Source organism: Salvia hispanica, chromosome 6 (assembly GCF_023119035.1).
Source record: "Salvia hispanica cultivar TCC Black 2014 chromosome 6, UniMelb_Shisp_WGS_1.0, whole genome shotgun sequence".
NCBI lineage: Eukaryota > Viridiplantae > Streptophyta > Magnoliopsida > Lamiales > Lamiaceae > Salvia > Salvia hispanica.
Genome location: NC_062970.1, coordinates 45,444,430 through 45,465,004, shown reverse-complemented (window position 1 = coordinate 45,465,004; position 20,575 = coordinate 45,444,430). Strand labels below are relative to the sequence as shown.

The 20,575-nt window shown below is 35.2% G+C and overlaps 1 protein-coding gene across 1 annotated transcript; it reads left to right on the top strand.

The window, feature by feature from the left end:
• Nucleotides 1-4,763: 4,763 nt before the first annotated feature.
• LOC125197457 (probable LRR receptor-like serine/threonine-protein kinase At1g07650) lies at nt 4,764-11,932 on the top strand. The gene is made up of 24 exons (XM_048096197.1): nt 4,764-5,069; nt 5,152-5,323; nt 5,908-5,979; nt 6,094-6,162; nt 6,278-6,349; nt 6,511-6,582; nt 6,695-6,766; nt 7,061-7,132; nt 7,218-7,289; nt 7,367-7,438; nt 7,518-7,589; nt 7,670-7,741; nt 7,834-7,899; nt 8,080-8,145; nt 8,234-8,272; nt 8,382-8,440; nt 8,716-9,104; nt 9,182-9,377; nt 9,569-9,712; nt 10,148-10,266; nt 10,362-10,572; nt 10,643-10,883; nt 11,040-11,190; nt 11,504-11,932. The coding sequence occupies exons 1-24, from the start codon at nt 4,961-4,963 to the stop codon at nt 11,894-11,896; spliced, it is 3,072 nt and encodes a 1,023-aa protein (XP_047952154.1). The 5' UTR covers nt 4,764-4,960; the 3' UTR covers nt 11,897-11,932.
• Nucleotides 11,933-20,575: the final 8,643 nt, after the last annotated feature.

The window sequence follows — 20,575 nt, the reverse complement described above, 5'->3', positions numbered from 1 at the left end:
TGAATTGTTTTTATTGCGGCTGGCCTATGGCTGGCCTAAATCTGACGTGGCAGGTGGTTTTTTTAGTGTTGCTGACGTGGCAGAGGAGAGAATGGCTGGCCTATGGCTGGCCTACCGACCATTGCGGATGCTCTTAAGAATGGTAAAAAGTGAAATGTAATAAATTTATAGAATAGATAAAAATAAAAAATTGTGATAAATTTTCAGGGACGGAAGGAGTAGCATTTAGTGATTTTAAATATGCTCCCTTCGTTTCTTCATAGTTGAGTCATTTTACTATTTCGAGAAGTTTCTTCATAGTTGAGTCGTTTCCTTATACGGTAACTTTTTCATCTTTCTAACTTTACTCTCTTACTTTATTCTCTCTACTTTATTCACTTTATACTTTATTCTCTCTACCTTTCCCCTCTCTTACTTTTTTATCTATTTATTTAGAGCATCCGCAGCCGGTCAAGAGGACGCTGCTCGTCCGTCCGTGCCGCTGAGCACGGTGTCGTCCGTCCGCCGCCGGAGCTTTTTCCGTCCGTGCCAGCGGCACGGCGCTGCTCTTAGCTAAGAGCACGTCCGTGCCGCTGAGCAGCTCTACGTGGCAATGCCATTGGCAAATTCGTTTTTTTATTTTTATTTTTAAAAAAAATTCGAAATTTATTTAAAAAAATGTTTTTAAATAAAAAAAATATTTTCGCACTTCCCAAAAAATTATATCCGTTTTCTACCCACTTTTAATTTATTTTTCAAATTTTTTTCCCCAAAAATCACATTTTCATCTATAAATACCCCCACCTCAACAACAAAAAAAAAAAAATCACATTCTCATCTATTCTATCATCATTCATCTACATTCTCTCATCTATTTTCCTCATACTCTCTCATCTAAATTCCCACCACACTACACAATGTCCGGCTCCGGCGATCACCCCCTCCGGCAATCGCGGTTGGAACCACGATTGGTTCGACTCCGAGGCCGGATATAGTCCGGAAACCCAATTTACGGCTCCTCCTCAAACTCAAGGTTCGCAAGCTCCGGGTGGCTACCGTCCTTACCCGGTGCACGACCTAAACGCCCCCGGGTTCGGGTGGGCACCCAAACCCGGATCGGGAGGGAGCAGCAGCTCTACTCCTACTCCTACTTCTTTTCCTACTCCTCCTGTTCGTGGGATCCGCACACCGTACTCTACGGGTGAGATGATGGCGATGTTCAAAGCCTACTTGGCAGTCTCCGAAGATCCGGACGTCGGCACGAACCAAACCGGGGAAACTTATTGGTGGCGCATCACTCGCCTCTACAATGAAACCCGGCCGGCGGGAACCATATATCGCAATGATAGTATGGTTCGCAATTGCATCTTCAGATGCAACGAGGCAATCGGAAAGTTTCAGGGGATTTACCTCCAGGAAGAGCGGTCGGCGGGGAGCGGCACGAACGAGCTCGACATCATCACCGCCGCCTTGGCGGCATACCAACGGGAGGAGTTCAAACCGTTCAAGTACCTCGATTGTTGGCAGGAGGGGCGCCAACATCCGAAGTATAGGGGCGGCATAGCAGCATCCTCCTCTAACTCCTCCAGCAAATGGTCCAGGTCGGTTGCCTTATCCGACGACGTCTCCGATGATCTGGCTACCCAGCTTGCCGGAGCTAACTTGGGTAGCCCCGACGCTGGCCCGAGCGGTTCCCGCCCGCAAGGAAGGAAGAAGGCGGTGGCCAACCGCCCCCGCCGTCGCGCCTCGACTCCATCCGCCCTAGACCTGCCCACGGTTCATGAACCAGCGGTTTCGGTTCGGAACCGCCGGTTCCGGTTTTGGGAAATATGGAACCAGAATCGAACCGTGAGGCTGTTTCACGGTTTCGGTTTCGGTTCGAAAACCGGCGGTTTCGTTTTCGGTTCGAAACCGCCGGTTTTTGGACGGTTCGTAGCGGTTTAGGTTCGGTTTCGCGGTTTCACGGTTTTTTCCGTTAATTTTTTTTTGCCATATAGTTTGAAATTATAAAATAAATTGGAACAAGGAAATGAATAGTTTAAATTGAGTTGTTAACACTAAAATGAGGTGAGTGTAAGTAAGGATAGAGAGGAGTATTTAATATAGATAAAAATAGAGAGAAATGAGATCCAATTTGAATTTAAAATCAACATTTAAGAATAAATAAATAAATAAATAAAAATAAAAGAAATGGTGTTTTATGCAATCAATTTTGAATAGTGCAGCCATCGCCCACCATCAACCAATTAATTTTGAAGACTCAACTAATCAATTTTGAAGACTACAACATTAACCAATGTTAATTTATTATACTTTATTTAAAGTAATCAATTCTTCTAAGTTTATTTTAAAATGTTGGATAAATATTTATTAATAATTATCCATACTCCATAGATTCCATACGTAAAAAAATGTGTTAATTAATAAAATCGGAAATAGTATTATAAAGTTATTACCATAAACCATACAACATAGATTCCATCTTGTAATTTAGTTATTTTTATTTTATTATCTTTTATCTTATGTTTTTACCATCCAATTTTACCAAATAGTATTATAAAGTTATTTTTGCTACAAAATTTTGTCCCACATTATTGTTTCTACGGATATTACCAAATCTAAAAATGAAAGTTATTTATATAAGAGTATAAAACTCATAAACCGGATCATTCAACAATGTTTTATTTAATGGAGTATAGTTTTAATATAAGGATTAACTATGTTTAAATTTATCATTGCGTTGGCGGTTCGGAACCGTGAAACCGTTCGAAAAGTTCGGAACCGAACCGAACCACGGTTCTAAAATTTACGGTTTCGGTTCGGCATATTTTTCGCGAACCTGAACCGAACCACGGTTCTAAAATTACGGTTTCGATTTTAACCGCCGGTTCGTAAACCTTGGGCAGCTCTAATCCGCCCCCCCCGCCCCCGCTTTCTTTGTGCCTCCTCCACCCCCGAACAACACGTTGTGGGCCATCTTGAGTCAACTCTATATGAACGATACGTCTCGGATGACTCCGGATCAACTTGCAACACATGAGCAAATGATCCGGGGTCTCAAGAGGCAATTGGGGATAGAGGACTAGTCTTCCACGTGTGTAATTTTTAATTTGTAGGATTTTAATTATGTATTTTTTATTTTCTAGGATTTTAATTATGTATTTTTATTTTTTAGTATTTTAATTATGTAATTTTTATTTTTTAGGATTTAATTATGTAATTTTTATTTTTTAATGTATTTTTATAATGTAGAAATGTTTTTAATAATTGGAGTATTTAAATTGAATAATAGAATGGTGGGACCCTTGAGCTTGTCCTTAGCTAAGAGCACGGATGTGGGTGTTGTGCTCTTAGCAAAGAACAAGGAGTAAAAGTGGGTCCGGGCCCACCTCCGTGCTCTTAGCTAAGAGCACGGATGGGGATGCTCTTAACACACCCAACATTCATTTCTAAAATTTCGTGTCGAAAAGTTTCACCTCAACTATGAATAAACGGAGGGAGTAATTAATAAAGTATGAGAGAGAATATAAGTAAGAAAGAAAAAATATGAGACATAAGATGTTAAAGTAATGAAACAAAAGATTAATTATTGCCAAAAGAAGGAAATATTTCACTTAGATTAGAACATATCAAGAAGGAATATATCTGACTTACGCTGAGAGAGAGAATGTTTTTTCTTATTTGACTTTAGATGTACTGAATTTGCCTTTGGTGGATCCGACTGATTCTACTTGATCGGGTTTGCGGATTAAGACCGAAAATCTCGCAGCGGATGGCGGGATTTGAATCTGTCACCTCAAAATCACCATAGGTAAAAAGCAATATGTTTTAAAAATGTGAAAAAGACAAGTTGAGCAGACCACATGCAAATGAAATACTTCCAAGGCGAAGAAAGTTGGCTTTGTGAATATAAATGCTACATTTGTAGTAATAATTTTTGTGAATAAAGCTAGCAAAACTTTATTCCAAGACAAGAAATATGAAGGCCTTTCAAGAAATAATAGGTATAATATGATAAAATAAATATGAAGGTCTTTCATGAAATAACAGGCATAATATGAAGGCCTTTAAAGAAATATTAGGCATAATATGACAAAATAAACCATTTATGTTAGAATATTAGAGATTGTAATAGACTAGATCTGAGGCTACAATATTTTTTATTAGTTGTCGGTGGTTTTAAATTATATTCATTGTGTGTGTACAATTTTTTGTCAACGTCTAACTAATTAAACTAAAAGGTCAAAAAAAGAATGACTTGACAATCAAGGGGTCAAAATTAAGTCTAATTTAAGCTACTAGTAATATAGTCCTATCCTAGGTCTTAATTTTCACATCTCAATTTATAATCAATTCTTATTGATATTCGCGATAGAATATATATCTTCATTACAACGTTAGTCATCGACTTTATCCCATACTTTATAATTTTATCAAGATTCTGTAAAGTCTATTAAATTTATCTGTAATTTATAATAATTGTAGCACTTTTATCTTGATTTTATAAATTTTAATAAATTTACAATTTTTGTGACGATTTGTTCAACATTTTCAGCATGAGATGTAGAAGATGATAGTACTATTTATATTTCTTAAATTAATATTTTATTTTAACAAAAATAATTATACGAAAAATGATTGATTAAGTAGTATGAATTGAAATTATTTTATAATAATTGATACACTTTATTAAAACTGATAAGTTCATTAACCAGAAGAGAATAGGCAGTTGACATTAACTGCCAATAAAAAGTCCAAAAACGACGTCGTCACGACCCCAGCGAATGAAGAGGTCTCTTCGTCAATGGGGTATGGCGTTGGTTGGCTGCAAAGCAATTCTCTTTATCCACTTCCTTATACGTGAAAATATCTTCAAATCCCAGTGCGCGTCACTGTCTTGACTGGATGAGCGTAAGCTGCTCGAGGAAAGTTCCAAGAGACATATTGTTCCACATTTCCACTGTCCACTGCAAGCTCCCTAATGGAAAGATTATCGAGTGTAGTGTTCATGTCTTCATTTTGCTTGATTTTCCTTGCAATTCCCTCTTTAGCAGCTGCATTGCCAAGACAGCAGCTCATCCAAGATGAAGGTGATCATAGATTTATGTTTTGCAATTGATTTTTCAGCTGAAACAGTTTCAAGATTTGATTTTTGATGTTCTTGAATGGCAGTGGAAGCGCTGAGAGAGATAGGGAGGAAGTTGGGGAAGAGAGATTGGGATTTCAGCAGGGATCCCTGTGGTGGAGAGGGGAATCGGACTGCCAATGATGGATTAGGCTCTGAGAGTTTCGTCACTTGCGATTGCTCTTTCGATCACAATACTACTTGCCATGTTGTTAGAATGTATGAATTCAAACTCTTGTTAGTTACATGTGTTTTTAGTATATGGAGCTGTGTGCAATGTGAAATTTTTATGCATTAGCGCTTGTCGAAACTTGGGAATTTGTGTTATTACTAAGTTTCTGAGCGTGTGGCCTAACGGTTTTTTGACTGTCACTTTCACCGGGCAGGGTGGGAGTGGGGTTGGGCTAGGGTGTATCTCAGAACGAGGGATGTTCTGTGATAATGTTTTGGGTTACAGATTAGAGTTTCGTGCGCTGTTGGCTGATCTATCTAGCTGTGTTTCACTTCAATAGTGTGTTCTTGTCCAGTTACTAAGATGTACGCGAGAATTAGAGTACTAGTAGAATGTTTCCTACTTAACTTAGTTGTTCCCTTACACGTCGACTGTTTAGAACACATTTGAGGAAAGCTGTTTCTGCTTATGTACGCCTCTTCCACTTTCCTGGATCTGGACGGATTTTATGTTTACGTTTTGTATTAACATCATTACCAACTCCAGTGTTCAGTGTATAAAAGTTGATTATCCGAGCTTCTAAGTTGTAGTAGCTGTTTGTATAAAGCATTTACACATTAAACTACCGCAGGTCATTGGATGGACAGAATCTAACAGGAGTAGTTCCACCGGAATTTAACAGTCTTCGCTACCTTAAAAGTTTGTATGTATTATTCTAAGATCAAAGCTATACTTCCATTTTTGAACTTGTTAGTGTTTGAAGAATAATAAATTCAATTTTCTTCAATCAGTGAAGTTGCTCCATTGTGTTGTGCAGGGATCTTAGTCGCAATTTCCTAAGCGGCTCTATACCTCTTCAGTGGGAAAATATGAGCTTGGCTGAACTGTAATTCTAAGCTTTATGCTCTTATTTTAGCCCTGTATGCTTCAGGCATAGCGTAACTCATCCACACATGTTCTTGACTGTTAATTATTACTCGGTTTGTGCCAAATATATGCAGGTCTTTAATGGGAAACAGATTGTCTGGTCCATTTCCAGTTGTCATTACCAGAATTACCACTCTCGTAAATCTGTACGATAATATTTTGAAACTTTTCTTTTTGTCATTCTCTTTGTAATCATACTTTGATGTAATGCAACATATTTTTTAGTTTTGCAATATTCTTGTACAAAACTTGCTGCTATGCTGCATTGCTGCACGTAAACATATTGAGATTGAGACATTATGTGCAGGAGTCTTGAAGGGAACCAATTTTATGGGCCCATTCCTTCGGAAATTGGACGCTTAGTCAATGTGCAGAGACTGTAATTTTCTTTCAATATACCGCATTCTAATCAATACTACTAATATTTAGTTCCTTCTTCTGCAAAGAATGTCCTAATTGGCTTGTTTCGACTGCGTATACAACCTTTTCAGTGCTCTATCATCAAATGCATTTACAGGAAACCTACCCTTCGGATTAGCCAAGATGACAAAGTTAGTTGATTTGTAAGTACCTCGTACAATTCATTCAACTTCTTCTTGTTTTCTTCTTCTTTTTGGGGTTCGCAGGCGAAGGGGTGTGGTCAATTCCAGTTAATTTAACTTAACCAGAATTACAATAATAAGTAGTTTTCATGTGTATTTGTTCCATGCCTCCCACATATGATAAACAGACAAGAAAATTGATAAGAAATTTGTCTGCTACTCTTAGGAATGAGGATGCAAGACATCTAGCTTCTTCTTTTTTTCTTCTTCTCTGCAAGGATTTGTGTTTTACGATGGAATTCTTCAATTATGTAGGTGGCTTAGTGACAACAACTTCACAGGAAAGATACCGGATTTTATCAGTCACTGGAAGCATATCGAAAGAATGTAAGCTGTCTTGTCTTTTGTTCGAAGTGGGCATTGTTGGTCATATCACTTTTGAATTACATGGTTAATCTTTGGCTTGCTGCAGATTCATGATAGGTTGCTCCCTTCAGGGACCAATCCCTTCTTCTATTTCTGCTCTTACAAACTTAACTGACTTGTAAGTAGTTGGAATTATCTTTCCAGTTCTTTTTTTTGGGTCGTGGAACGATCGTTTATCCTGTTATGACATTTCAGGAGGATCACTGATTTGAGAGGTGAACAGTCTCCTTTTCCTCTCATAAGAAATATGAAGTCCATCACAGTGCTGTGAGTTTTACAATAATTTCTCTTGATTTTACTGAACTGATTCAAGTCTGGATCGTTTGAAATCGATTCTGATACACAGGATACTGAGAAACTGCTTAATACGGGGTGAGATCCCTGAGTTTCTGGGAAACATGGCAACGTTGAAGACTTTGTAAGTGTTTGAGACTTTCAATCATTATTTCCAAAGCCTTATTTACTAAGTACCTTTCTCTCTTCAACTTCGAAATGTAGGGACCTTAGTTTTAATAATTTGACCGGGGTTATTCCAGCGTCGTTTGAGCATCTTGCAAAAGTTGATTTTATGTAAGTCCGTACTCTTTTTAGTTTTTGAATGCACTTTCTAACATTCGTTTTGTTTTGATGCTTAATCAATGACTATTGTTGCGCGCTTATAGGTATTTGACTGGAAATAGACTTACCGGACAAGTTCCTAAGTGGATTTTATCACGAAACAAAGACGTGTGAGAATCCTTCTCCATCATCATATGTGCTTTAGTTGTAGTATATCTGACATTGATGGCATCTTTTAAATTCGAACATCGCTCTTGAATATGTGAAACTCCTTATGACATTTACAATAATATGCATTTGCATTAGTTAAGGTCTTGAGAAATTTCACTTATGTTTGTACGATATTGCAGAGACTTTTCTTTTAACAATTTCACATTGGACAACTCTTCGCCGACTGAATGCCCACGAGGGAGTGTGTAAGTATTCAATCTGTCGTTCTTCTGCCTATCATTTTTCCGACCACAGTCGATCCAACCTATATTTCCCGTGCTTGTGTTGCTTCAGAAACCTTGTCGAGAGCTACTCCTCAGCAGCTACTGAGTTGTAAGATTACATGTTACGTTTTTTAGTTAGACGAATCTATATTCAAAGATTGCACATTCTTAAAAAAAATCGATATCCATACATGATCTCCATTTTCCATTTTGTCTAGTGGTGGAGTTCAATCATGCTTGAAGCAAGGTTTTCCATGCCCGAATACGACACAACAGCGTGAGTAAATTTACATTTTCTGAAGTATTTCCAATTTAATCTGTACTCTCTGTCCCAGCCTAAGTGAGACGTTTCCTTTTTGACCATAATCAACTCACTTCTCTCTCCGAAAGTCGTAATCTTAAGTTTGGATTATAATTGCTATTATCTGTTTCACATAGTAGAGATGCATCAAGTTGTGAATTTCATTTATTTACCATTTCATTGGATATATGTATCATTCATTCAATTGGAAGGAATAGACCATCACTATCTTCTCTACTGTTTACCAACAGAATACTATTCACTACACATTAACTGTGGCGGCCAAGAAACAACTACCAACGATAAGACAAAATTCGAAGCTGATTTAGAAGCCAGAGGTGCAACAACGTTTTATTCGAGGGAGAATTGGGCTCTTAGCAGCACAGGGGATTTCATGGACGACGCTTTTGAATCTGATACGTACATTATGGCCACCAATAGTTATTCTCTGCATAATTTAACCGGCCCTGTATCAGAACTCTATAGCACAGCTCGTGTGTCTCCTCTCTCTCTCACTTACTACGGTCTTTGCCTCATGAACGGAAACTACACGGTGAAACTTCACTTTGCTGAAATCGTGTTCACAAATGACAGCACATTTACCAGCCTCGGTAGGAGATTATTTGACGTCTATTTGCAGGTAAATGATGTCCCGTCCCAGTTGAAAGGTTTCACCCTGAGATTATTTAATGTGCTAACGATATATCGTGAGTGCAGGAAAACTTGGTATTGAAGGATTTCAACATTGCAGCTGATGCCGGTGGGACTGGAAAACCCATTATAAAGACTTTCACTGCTGTAGTTAAAAACAATACACTGAAGATCCATCTGTACTGGGCCGGAAAAGGAACCCAAGGCATCCCAGACAGAGGAAATTACGGTCCTCTGATATCAGCTATATCAGTAGATCCTGGTATTCTCTCTTATTAAGAAAAATATTCATCGTGCTTTTTGCGTCCCTGCTTGCCATTTTGTAGCTCTATGGCAAGTAAATTATGAATTTACGATAAAAACATGACTTCAAACGAAAGCAGTTACCAAATTTTAGGGAAAAGCCTTTGCATTTGTTAGCTTGCTTGAGTTTAATAAAATTTGGTTCTGCAGATTTCAGGCCTCCAGTTCGCCACAAGAAAGTTAACTCGGTTATGATGGGTGGGATGATAGCTGTAGCAGTTTCCCTTCTACTTCTCGTTGTCGTGATCTTGCATAAGAAATGCTTCATTGGAAGAAAAATCTCTACTTATAAAGGTACCTCCTCTAGAGTTACTATTTGCTTGCATTATGCATGTTTTAGACTGCTAGGTATATCAATCAGTACGATATCAAGATATGCGTTTTTCAGTCTGAAAATAGCGTGCGAGATTCTTGAACTAATTTATCCGATGAAAATAGCTTTAGATATACTACTATTTAGTTTTTGAATGAAGAGGCTTTCAAATTCCAATTGTTCTTTACTTATATTTCATTTATATTATAACTGCTGGCACACGTTAAGTTTTCGAATGGAACTAGCTCATAAGTATCAAAACCAAATAGCTTTCGACCGTGTGGCTATGCACAGAAATAACTTCATAAAATACGCTTATCATTGCTCTCTCCATCCCATTTCAATAGGCCTCAAGGCATAGAAATAGGATGGAGGGATTTTTCTCATTTTCTAACGACCGTACCTTTCATGATCAGAGCTTAGAGGCATTGATCTACAAACGGGTCTATTCACGTTAAGACAGATCAAGGCTGCGACTGGGGACCTCGATCCAGCTAACAAGATTGGCGAGGGTGGTTTTGGTCCTGTTTACAAGGTGCGTTGTTTTCTCTCGTTACTTCTCCTTGGATAGTTATGTAAACCTCCCGTAATGCAGATGTCATCATGTCGCCAATCGTTCCATTTATGCAGGGCCTATTATCAGACGGAACCATAATAGCGGTGAAGCAGCTCTCGTCCAAGTCTAAACAGGGAACACGCGAATTTGTCAATGAAATCGGATTGATTACTGCATTTCAGCACCCTAACCTTGTAAAGCTTTATGGATGTTGTGTTGAAGGAAATCAGTTAATGCTAGTGTACGAGTATCTGGAAAATAATAGTCTCTCACGCGCCCTTTTCGGTGAGAATCATACCCTAACTTCCCAAGATAAACCATTCGATTGGCAGCTTCTGATTTTGTTCTATTATAGGGAATCAAACAGCGGAGAAACTGAAGTTAGACTGGCCGCAGAGAATGAAGATATGCCTCGGCATAGCTAAGGGATTAGCTTACCTTCACGAGGAGTCGAGGCTGAAAGTAGTCCACAGAGACATCAAGACTAGCAACGTTCTACTTGACAAAGATCTCAACGCAAAAATATCCGATTTTGGCCTTGCAAAGCTTCATGAGGATGATCACACACATATTAGTACAAGAATTGCTGGAACTATGTAAGCTTATTTTTCTCAAATTTCCATGATTTTTACCTTTCTGAATATTTCTGTTAAATGTAGCATGTCAAACTATAATCTACTAAGAGATTACAATAAGCAGTTATATGACTAAGTTTTGATTGTGAGTCGTCCTGTTTCTGATTCGGAATGCAGAGGGTATATGGCTCCAGAATACGCAATGCGCGGTCACCTGACGAACAAAGCAGACGTGTACAGCTTTGGAGTTGTAGCCTTGGAAATAGCCAGCGGCAAAAGCAACACAAACTACATGCCAAAGGAAGACTGTGTTTATCTTCTTGACTTGGTATTGTCTCTTTGCTCTGTGTGGATTTTTGGTCAATTCTGAAACTGGAATATAAAATCTCGGCGTTTCTATTTTCCGCAATTGTCCAGCGATGATTAAAATTGAAACTGACGTCGCAAAATCAAATATGCTGTGGCTAACCATCGTTTCTGACAAAACGACGTCGTTTTAATTTAACACCCGAAATGGAATAATGTCGCTTTATTGCCACATCAAATTTGATTGTCCTGACCAAAACTCGACATAAATTTGTGATTTAAATGACAATTATCCTTTTAACATACGTAGACTAACGCCCTCTTGCTTTCATCAGGCCTATGTTTTGCACGAGAGAGGTAGCGTGTTGGAGCTCGTTGATCCGGAGTTGGGGCATGACTACTCGTCCGAAGAGGCTACGGTGATGCTGAACGTGGCCCTTATGTGCACGAATGCAGCCCCGAGCCTGAGGCCAACGATGTCTGAGGTGGTGAGTATGCTTGAAGGAAGGAGTGCTGTTCGGGGTCCAATCTCGGATGCCGAGTTGTCGAGTGGCGATTCGAAGTTCCGGGCCATTAGAAAGCACTTCTGGGAGAGCCATAGTGCAGCAAGTCATAGTTTGACAGCAAGTAGTGGTGTGGGTTCTGATTCATTCTTGGAAAAATTAGATAGTGAAGAGCATTATATTCTTCAAACAAATGGGCAGAACAACAATAGTTCAAAAATTTGACAATTTTTTTTCGAATAAAATTATGTTCAAAATTTATTTTTACTAAACATATGAGTAATTATGTTCAAAATTTACAAACGAGTAAACTGATCTTGAATATAATATTTTGAAATAGAAAAAAACTTACCTATTGAAATAATGAAATCCTTACATGGAAAGCGTGTGAAATCAAAGGGTTTAGGGTTGATAAATAAAATAGGCAAATTAAGATGATCAAATAATTCAAAATATATCAACTCACACGTCAACTACGTATGGAAATAAATAAAATCATAAACGAACGAAATATTAAAAATCAATAAAAAAAGATTGGCAAATTAAGATGTTAAAATAGAATTCGACATATAATAGGAAAGGCTTTTTTTAAGAGGTAGAAAAACTATAAAGAAGGAAAAAAATGTATTCCTAAAAAAAAAAAAAATCGATTTCTTGTAGGTCTATAAATATAATCAACTTGTACTAACCAAATTACATAAGAATTGACATGATTTATTGAATTGAAATTGGAATTGGAATTCCAAAGATGTGGATGAACAATGTTGAAGTCTCAACGAAAGTAGTAAATCAACCACTCCACCGTATTGATTTCCCTCATCTTAGCATCAAATTCAATTTTTCCTTCCACACCAAATATTATGACTATCTCATAAACATAGACTCTTCTTCTACTAGAGCCAAGCCACGTCTTCTTCCCTCGATTTCCGAAATACGCAACGCCACCGCCACCGTCATCTTCCGAGACCACTTGTCGTAAGATGCAGTCGAAAAGGCCATCACGGATCATATAGGAAGGGACAAGCACTTGCGCAGTCTCTTGACTAAGCGCGCGTGGGAGAATGTGGTCAACCTTATTGGAGTCAACGGGATGGTACCTAAGTATGTCGAATTAAATGTCGATTTGAGTATAGAGATGAAGTACTCTTACGTGCACATCATAGGCATTAATAACGACTTGGGGCTCATGAAGATTTGCTTCGAGCCCGGGACCCATTGCTGCGTTTGCAAAAAGGAGATCGGGTTCCGTGGTGATACCGTGGTCTTGAGAATGGCGTGTGAGCATGCGCTTCACGGCGGGTGCATCGTGCGTTGGCTGAAGAGGAAACGCAAGTGTTCGCTTTGCGGCTACAAGGACCCAACCGTGGATTGCTTTAATTTGTTAGGTTTTTTACAGCCATTTGTTAGGTTATGTGCGGATATTATTATTTCATGTTGATAGGTTATCTACATAGGGTAGTGATAAAATGCAAACTTATATATTGTACAAACTCAAAATTCCTCAACACAGCTTCAACACAGTTTCAATAATACAGTGTAAAATTTCAAGATTTTAATGTCAACACAGTATCAACACAATATCAACACAACATCATTCATTGACTATGTTGACATTTTCTTGTTGAGGCTTTTTTGTGATCTGTTGACATTTTTCAATGATCGAGATCATAGTTTTGAGTTTGTTCAATATTTAGAGTTTTCATATGATCATATCCCTATCTACATATACATCTTTTAATCGCTTTCCTTGATTCGGAATAGAAATTGGTGCTTTTGCGCTTTTATTGTTTTGTTCATAATTATTGTTTTATTTGCTTTCATTATTTATTCAATATAGTTCAATACTACTGTTTAACGATTAACACTAAAATTTGTTGTATCAATGTAGTATGGAGAGAGTTATATTGCTAACTCATAACTTAATTGTTAACTATAACTAAATAATAGCCATTAGATAATCAAATTAAGGGCTTAGATTATTAATCCCTAGATGTCAATACGATCAACGAAAAACGTCAATAAGGCCATAGGATTAATTCCAAAAAATATCAATAGGGGTATTAATGTCAATTAACTACATATTTAGTTATAACTAACTTTTAAAAGAAATCCCAAAACTTTAAATTCATATAACATATATCAAATTAAAGATAATTTCATAAGGATTCCAACGATATACTACATGCATATGTTCCGACGTCAAAATTTGAAAAAAAATTCAAAAATTTTTAATTTTTTTCGTACAAGCAAAAATGTAAACATACTATATAAAATATGTTAATTTAATACACGCAGAATTTCAATATAAGCAATGGGTTAACATTCTTAAAGCATTGTGTTAGACATTCTCAAAGCATTGTGTTGATATTTTCGAAACACTATATTGACATTTTCATCCAAAGCCCTAATTTGGAGTTTTTTTTTTATCTTTTTTTATTTTATTAATAAAAACGAAAATTAAACGTGGCAAATTGTAGACCACACGTTTTCTAAAATCCTATGACCTTAAATTAGTTGTAGTTAACAATTAAATGATGAGTTAGCAATTGATCACTCCCTTGTGTTTCAATAACTTGTCAAAATTACTTCATAACATAAGTTCATCTAGTTCATTATTTAGTGAATATAGTTCATTATTTACTCCGGCAAGTTTCTATTGAATAAAAAATAAATAAAATAAATTTAAAAAATGAATATTAAAAAAAAAGTTTTTATTGAATAAAATATTAAATTAATTCTAAATTAATTATAACCACTAGATTAAGAAAATGGAAGCCCTAATTTGGTCTCTAGTTTGGTCTTTAAGAAGAGTTCGACATTGATCACAACTCTAGGAATATATATAACAATTACATACTCCGTATAACAGTTATATTAGTCACTAATGCAATTATCAATGATATTATATAATTTAAGTAACACTCCCTCCACAAGATCACGAATTTATAAAGTAAATTAAAAATTTTATGCACACCAATATTTAATTAAATATATGTCTAAATTCAAATTTAAGCTCATAAAATAATGATTGTTGAAATATGAGATTAAAAAATAGCTCAGATTATTATTATTATTATTATTATTATTATTATTATTATTATTATTATTATTATTATTATTATTATTATTATTATTATTATTATTATTATTATTGTTGTTGTTGTTGTTGTTGTTGTTATAATAATAATAATAATAATAATAATAATAATAATAATAATAATAAAGTTTGTAGACTTTAGCATAGTCACAATTTAATAATGAAATCTGGAAAGCGTGTGGAATCGAAGGGTTTAGGGTTCATAAATAAAATTGGCAAATTAAGATGTTCAAATAATTCAAACACATTGAAATAAATAAAATCATAATCCACCTAACGACGGAAATCTTAAAAATAAATAAAAAAAATTTGGCAAATTAAGATGTTAAAATAGAATTCAACCTATAATAACGCAAGGCTTTTTTTAATAGGTAGAGTAGAAACATTATAGTATGTAAAGAAGGAAAACGATATATTCCATAAAAAAATTAGGATTTTGATTTCGTGTAGGTCTATAAATAAATACAATCTCACTTGTACAAACCAAATTACATTCGAATTGACATTGATTTTATTGAATTGGAATTGGAATTCCAAGACGTGGATGAAGGAGGTTGAAGTCTCAACGAAAGTAGTAAATCAACCACTCCACCATATTGATTTCCCTCATTCTAGCATCAAATTCAATTTTTCCTTCCTCACCAAATATTATGACCATCTCATAAACGTCAATTCTTCTTCTTCTATAGCCAAGCCACGGCTTCTTCCCTCGATTTCCACAAAACGCACCACCACGGCCACCATCATCTTCCGAGAACGCTTGTTGTACGATGCAGTCGAAAAGGCCATCACGGATCACATAGGAAGCGACAAGCACTTGCGCGGTCCCTTGACCAAGCGCGTGGGAGAATGTGGTCAACGCTATTGGAGTCAACGGGACAGTACCTTAGTATGTCGAATTAAATGTCGACTTGAGTATAGAGACGAAGTACTCGTACGTGCACATCATAGGCATTAATGACGACTTGGGGCTCATGAAGATTTGCTTCGAGCCCGGGACCCGGTGCTGCGTTTGCAAAAAGGAGATCGGGTTCCGTGGTGATACTGTGGGCTTGAGAATGGCGTGTGAGCATGCGCTTCACGGCGGGCTGAAGAGGAATCGCAAGTGTTCGCTTTGCGGCTACAAGGATCTAGCCATGGATTGCTTTAATTTGTTGATTTTTTTTTTGTTCATTAGCTTCAATATTTTTCAATTAATATAAATAAAACAAGTGATTATATATTCAACTACATATTTTATTAATTGGACCTTCTATGGTACACATTATTCAATGTCCCTTGATTGTTACTGGATCTCTCACGGATAACTTTTTGTCTATTTATTGTAACCCTAGGATTATAGTAATTTTTTGGACCCGACCGGGCCAGCCTAAGTAACCCAACAATTCGAACAAGCTGACGCGAAAAGCCCGACTTCAGATTTGGGTTGCCATTTACAGCCCTAACCCTGTAACTTTACTGAGTTGTCCGAGCCGATCCACGAGTTTTGGACTAGATTGACATTTCTAACTATAATATGTGATTAATATGTATATATCCACTTTATTATTTCAAGGTGGCACATTTTATTTAATTAAAAAAATAAAGGTAAATTATTGGAAAAAAATATATACAAAACTCTATTAATTTATAGCCAATTCCTTAGTTTAACAAATAGCTAGATCAGAGTATATTAGGAATTTTGACATTTTTTGTAATTGCCATGACTAAAAATCTGAGCATGCTAAAATTCTGAATTCTTAAAGCTATGACACCGTTGATTTAATTATTGAAGTTTATGATAAAATTATTAAAGTTATTAAATCTAGGAGTAGTTGGTCTTAAAAGTCGTGTGATTGACAAAAAATATTACTCTCTCCTTCCACAGCAGTTGTCACACTTTCCTTTTTAGTTTGTCTCATAAAAGATGTTATATTTCTTTTTTTTTAGAAAAAGCTCTATCTCACATTAATATAAATATAGTATTTTCTCTCTCCATCTAGCATACAAAATAACACCTCCTAAAATTCCGTGTTAATTCCAAAATGTGACATCTACTTTGGGACGGATGGAGTAGTAGCTTTTTAAGCAACTTACCTTTACAAAAATTTACTATGATTAAATAGAAAATAGATAATAAATAAAATAATGGAGTAAGTGATTTTGGAATATGTATATTGAAATTGATTTGATTATAAAAGATTTCATATTGTTAAATTCAAGTAAAAATAAACTTCTAAATTATAAATTTATAGTTATAAATGACCAAACAAAAAAATGTTCTCTTAGAATTTATCTAATTTAAGGGACAACCCAGAAATAAGTAAAATTAGTCTATTTTTTAGGAGACGATAGGAGTTTTTTTACTAGTGTTGAGCCTTTTATTTTATAGATTTCCGATCGATGGAGGGAATATTAAATAATTTCTATATTAATATATATGATTTGTTGATATATATAATTGCATTACATATATATAAAAATCACCTACTCCATATAACAATCATATTTGTCTCTAATGCATTTATACTATATAACAATCATATTATATAATTTAAGTAATACTCCATCCATTTAATAAGATCACATATTTATAAAGTAAAATAATAAATTTCATGCACATCAATATTCGATTAAATATATATGTCTAAATATTTCAAATTGAAGCTCATAAAATAATGATAGTTGCAATCTGAGAATAAAAAATAGCTTATATCATAGTAATAATATTTTGTACACTTAAGTATAGTCACAATTTAATTTTATAAATTATTATTTAATTCATATTATAGTATTGTAAGAAGTAATATTACAGATATATCTCTCTCATATTTTTATCATCTCAATTCCACCGCTCACTATATATGCATACACCTCCTTCTTCCTTTGCTACAACTTTATTTACATATTCAAATACTCTTTAAATTTCTTCAAGGATGTTGGATAATTATATAATCGATGCTCTCTTCGACAAACTGAAACAATACATGCCTGATTACCTAATCCATTCCAGACAAGTACGTCAATTTTATGCCTCATATTTTCCTTTTTCGAAGTTTATTAGTACGAGTTGTTATTACTTAATAAATTATACTACTACCTCTCTCTTTTAAAAATAGTATTTTCATTTCGATCTGTCCCTTAAAATTGTGAAATTCTAAGTTTAGAAACAATTGAACTTAAAATTGTGTAATTCTAAGTTTAGAAACAATTGAACAATATATAATTATTACTCTGGGACATTATTTATTTACAACTTATTATATTAGAATTAACAATTTTATACTTTGTGGACTCCACTATCCCTCATTTTCTGAAATCACGTGATAAAAAAACACCCCACTTTTGACAGGACGGAAGGAGTACTAATAATGCGGACCACACCATCTACTAACACTACTTCCCATCTATTTCTCTTCTACTTTATCAATGATGTATTAAAACTCATGTAGTTTCAAAATATGTTAGTACTCTCTCCCTCCCATTGAAAATGACCCACTTTTCTTTTTTTATTGTCCCAACCAAGATTATTCATTATTAAAATTGGAAACACTTTTTTTTCTCTACTTTATTCTCTCTCTCTTACTTTACTCTTTCCACTTAACGCACATAATAAAGCTGCATAAAATCCTGTGCCGCCAAGGAAAGGGTCATCTTCCTTGGGACGGAGGGAGTAGAATTTTTAAATGACAAAGATAGTAAATACTCCCTCTGTCCGCAAATAGGAGTCCTGTTCTTCCATTTTAGTCCGTCGGCGAATAGGAGTCCCGGTTCACTTTTACCATAAATAGTAATATGGTCCCACATTCCACTAACTCGTGCCACCATAAAATGAGACTGCTAATGGCGAACGGAGGGAGTACTAGTAGTATGTAGTATATTGCATTTTTTTTCTTTATTTTTCCGTAAAGGTGATCAATAATAGTTCATTTCCATCCCGTCTCTAACTACCAACTAAGTTGCACTCCATCGATCATCACGATCGTAAACTCTTAGTATCATGTGACGTTTGGAAATTAAGTAGGCGGATTTATGTAATTTATTTAATAATTATTCAATTTCAGGGAAGAGTACAGAAGGCGGTTGAAGAAATTATCGAGAAACTCAAACAAGTCAACGAATGTTTAGAAAATGAGAGAATATTATTCAATCTAAGTCTGATGGATTCGAAAGCGGCATCTACTGTTGGGGGATTACTTGGGCGGTGATTATGTACTACTATTAATTATGATTATTTCCGGATTTTCTTTATCAGTTCTTTCCCGATGCAACAGAATTGAACCACAGAGGTTTTTGTTTTTTTTTTTTTTTTTTTTTAATTTTCTATTGAAACTCGTGTTATCCATTATTATGGTAGTAAGAAAACATATCTGATAAAATCTATCTATGTCTCATTCTTCTTCACCTCTCTATCTCTTTAAGGATTGTATCTTCTTCACTTGTACTTCTAAAACTTGTCTTAGCGTTAATTTTAGAGCACGTAATCAATGAATAAATGGAACACAAGTTTAACAAGATAAATATTACAACTATAATTGCAAGACTACAACGTCGTGTGTAGAAAATAGAGTGTGAAAAAACACGGAGGAAAGAATGTGATCATTTGTTTTTCAACATGAAATGTTATATAATGTTGTGTCATAAGTGAAGTGAAGTGAAGTGAAGTGAAGAGAGAAAATAAAATACATAAGAGGAAAAAATAGAGATGATTCAGTTACAATGATAATAACACTCCCTCTGTCAACCAACCATTTAAAGAGTGATTTTGATTCATCAAGAATTTTAAGAAATTGCTTGGCATTGTGAAAAATTAAAGAAATAAAGTAAGTGGAATGTAAGACCAATTTTTGATATACGGATCCCACATTACACTAATTTTTCGTGTTAGTTTTATAATGAATTGTGAGTATAAAAATTAGTTGGATGTGTGATTCGTATACCAAAAATGGAAAAAGTAAATAGTTCATTAAAACGTGGACAATCTAAAATGACAAAATGGCTTTTCTAAATAGTGGACTGAGAGAGTATTTAAGGGTACTACACTCAATTTTTGTATATTTTAAGGTTAGAATGGTCCAAAAATAGTTGATGCTTTTGAATTGTTATTTTATTATATTAAATTAGTAAATACTTTTTTCATTCGAGAGTAGTTGAGTCAGGCTCTTTTTCGGATTGTCCCAAAAATAGTTGAGTCGTCTTTTTTTTAAGCAAACATTTTATTCTCACTCATACTTTACTTTCTCTTTTTCTTTGATACTTTATTTTATCTTTTTTATCTTTTAACACATCAATTTATTAAATCTTGTGCCAAAAAAATGTCTCTAAGTCCCTTGGTATGGAGAAAGTACATTAACATTCTTATTTTTTAGACTAAATCCAAAATTGGTTCATTACATTTGATAAAAAATCTTTGGTCCTACACATAAGTGTCTTATCTTATGATCTTATGTAATATCCCTATGTCTCAAGGTAGTTGAGTTGTATTCCTTTTTGTTGTCTCATGATAGTTGAGTTATTTCCTTTTATTTTTTTACAATTTTTTTTCTCATACTTTAATCTATCTTTTCTCTATGATATTACTTTATTTCATCTCCTACTTTAATTTCCTTATTTTAATACTTCCTTCGGCCCATTCAAGATGTCCATATTCTTGAGTGGCATAGAATTTTTAGGAAAGAGATTTATTTCCAAATATTGAAAGTGGACATCTTGAGTGGGACAAGCGAAAAGGAAAAGGTGAACATCTTGAATTCGACCGGGCCAGCCATAGTAACCCAATAATTCGAACAAGCTGACTCCAAAAGCCCGATTTCAGATTCGGGTTGCCA

What these genes read in the sequence shown, in the direction of transcription:
- LOC125197457 (XM_048096197.1), top strand. Translation starts at nt 4,961, where the DNA reads ATGGAAAGATTATCGAGTGTAGTGTTCATGTCTTCATTTTGCTTGATT. An exon ending in TGGAAGCATATCGAAAGAAT is followed by an intron (nt 7,133 to 7,217) that starts GTAAGCTGTCTT and finishes GGCTTGCTGCAG; the next exon opens with ATTCATGATAGGTTGCTCCC. An exon ending in CTTGCAAAAGTTGATTTTAT is followed by an intron (nt 7,742 to 7,833) that starts GTAAGTCCGTAC and finishes GCGCGCTTATAG; the next exon opens with GTATTTGACTGGAAATAGAC.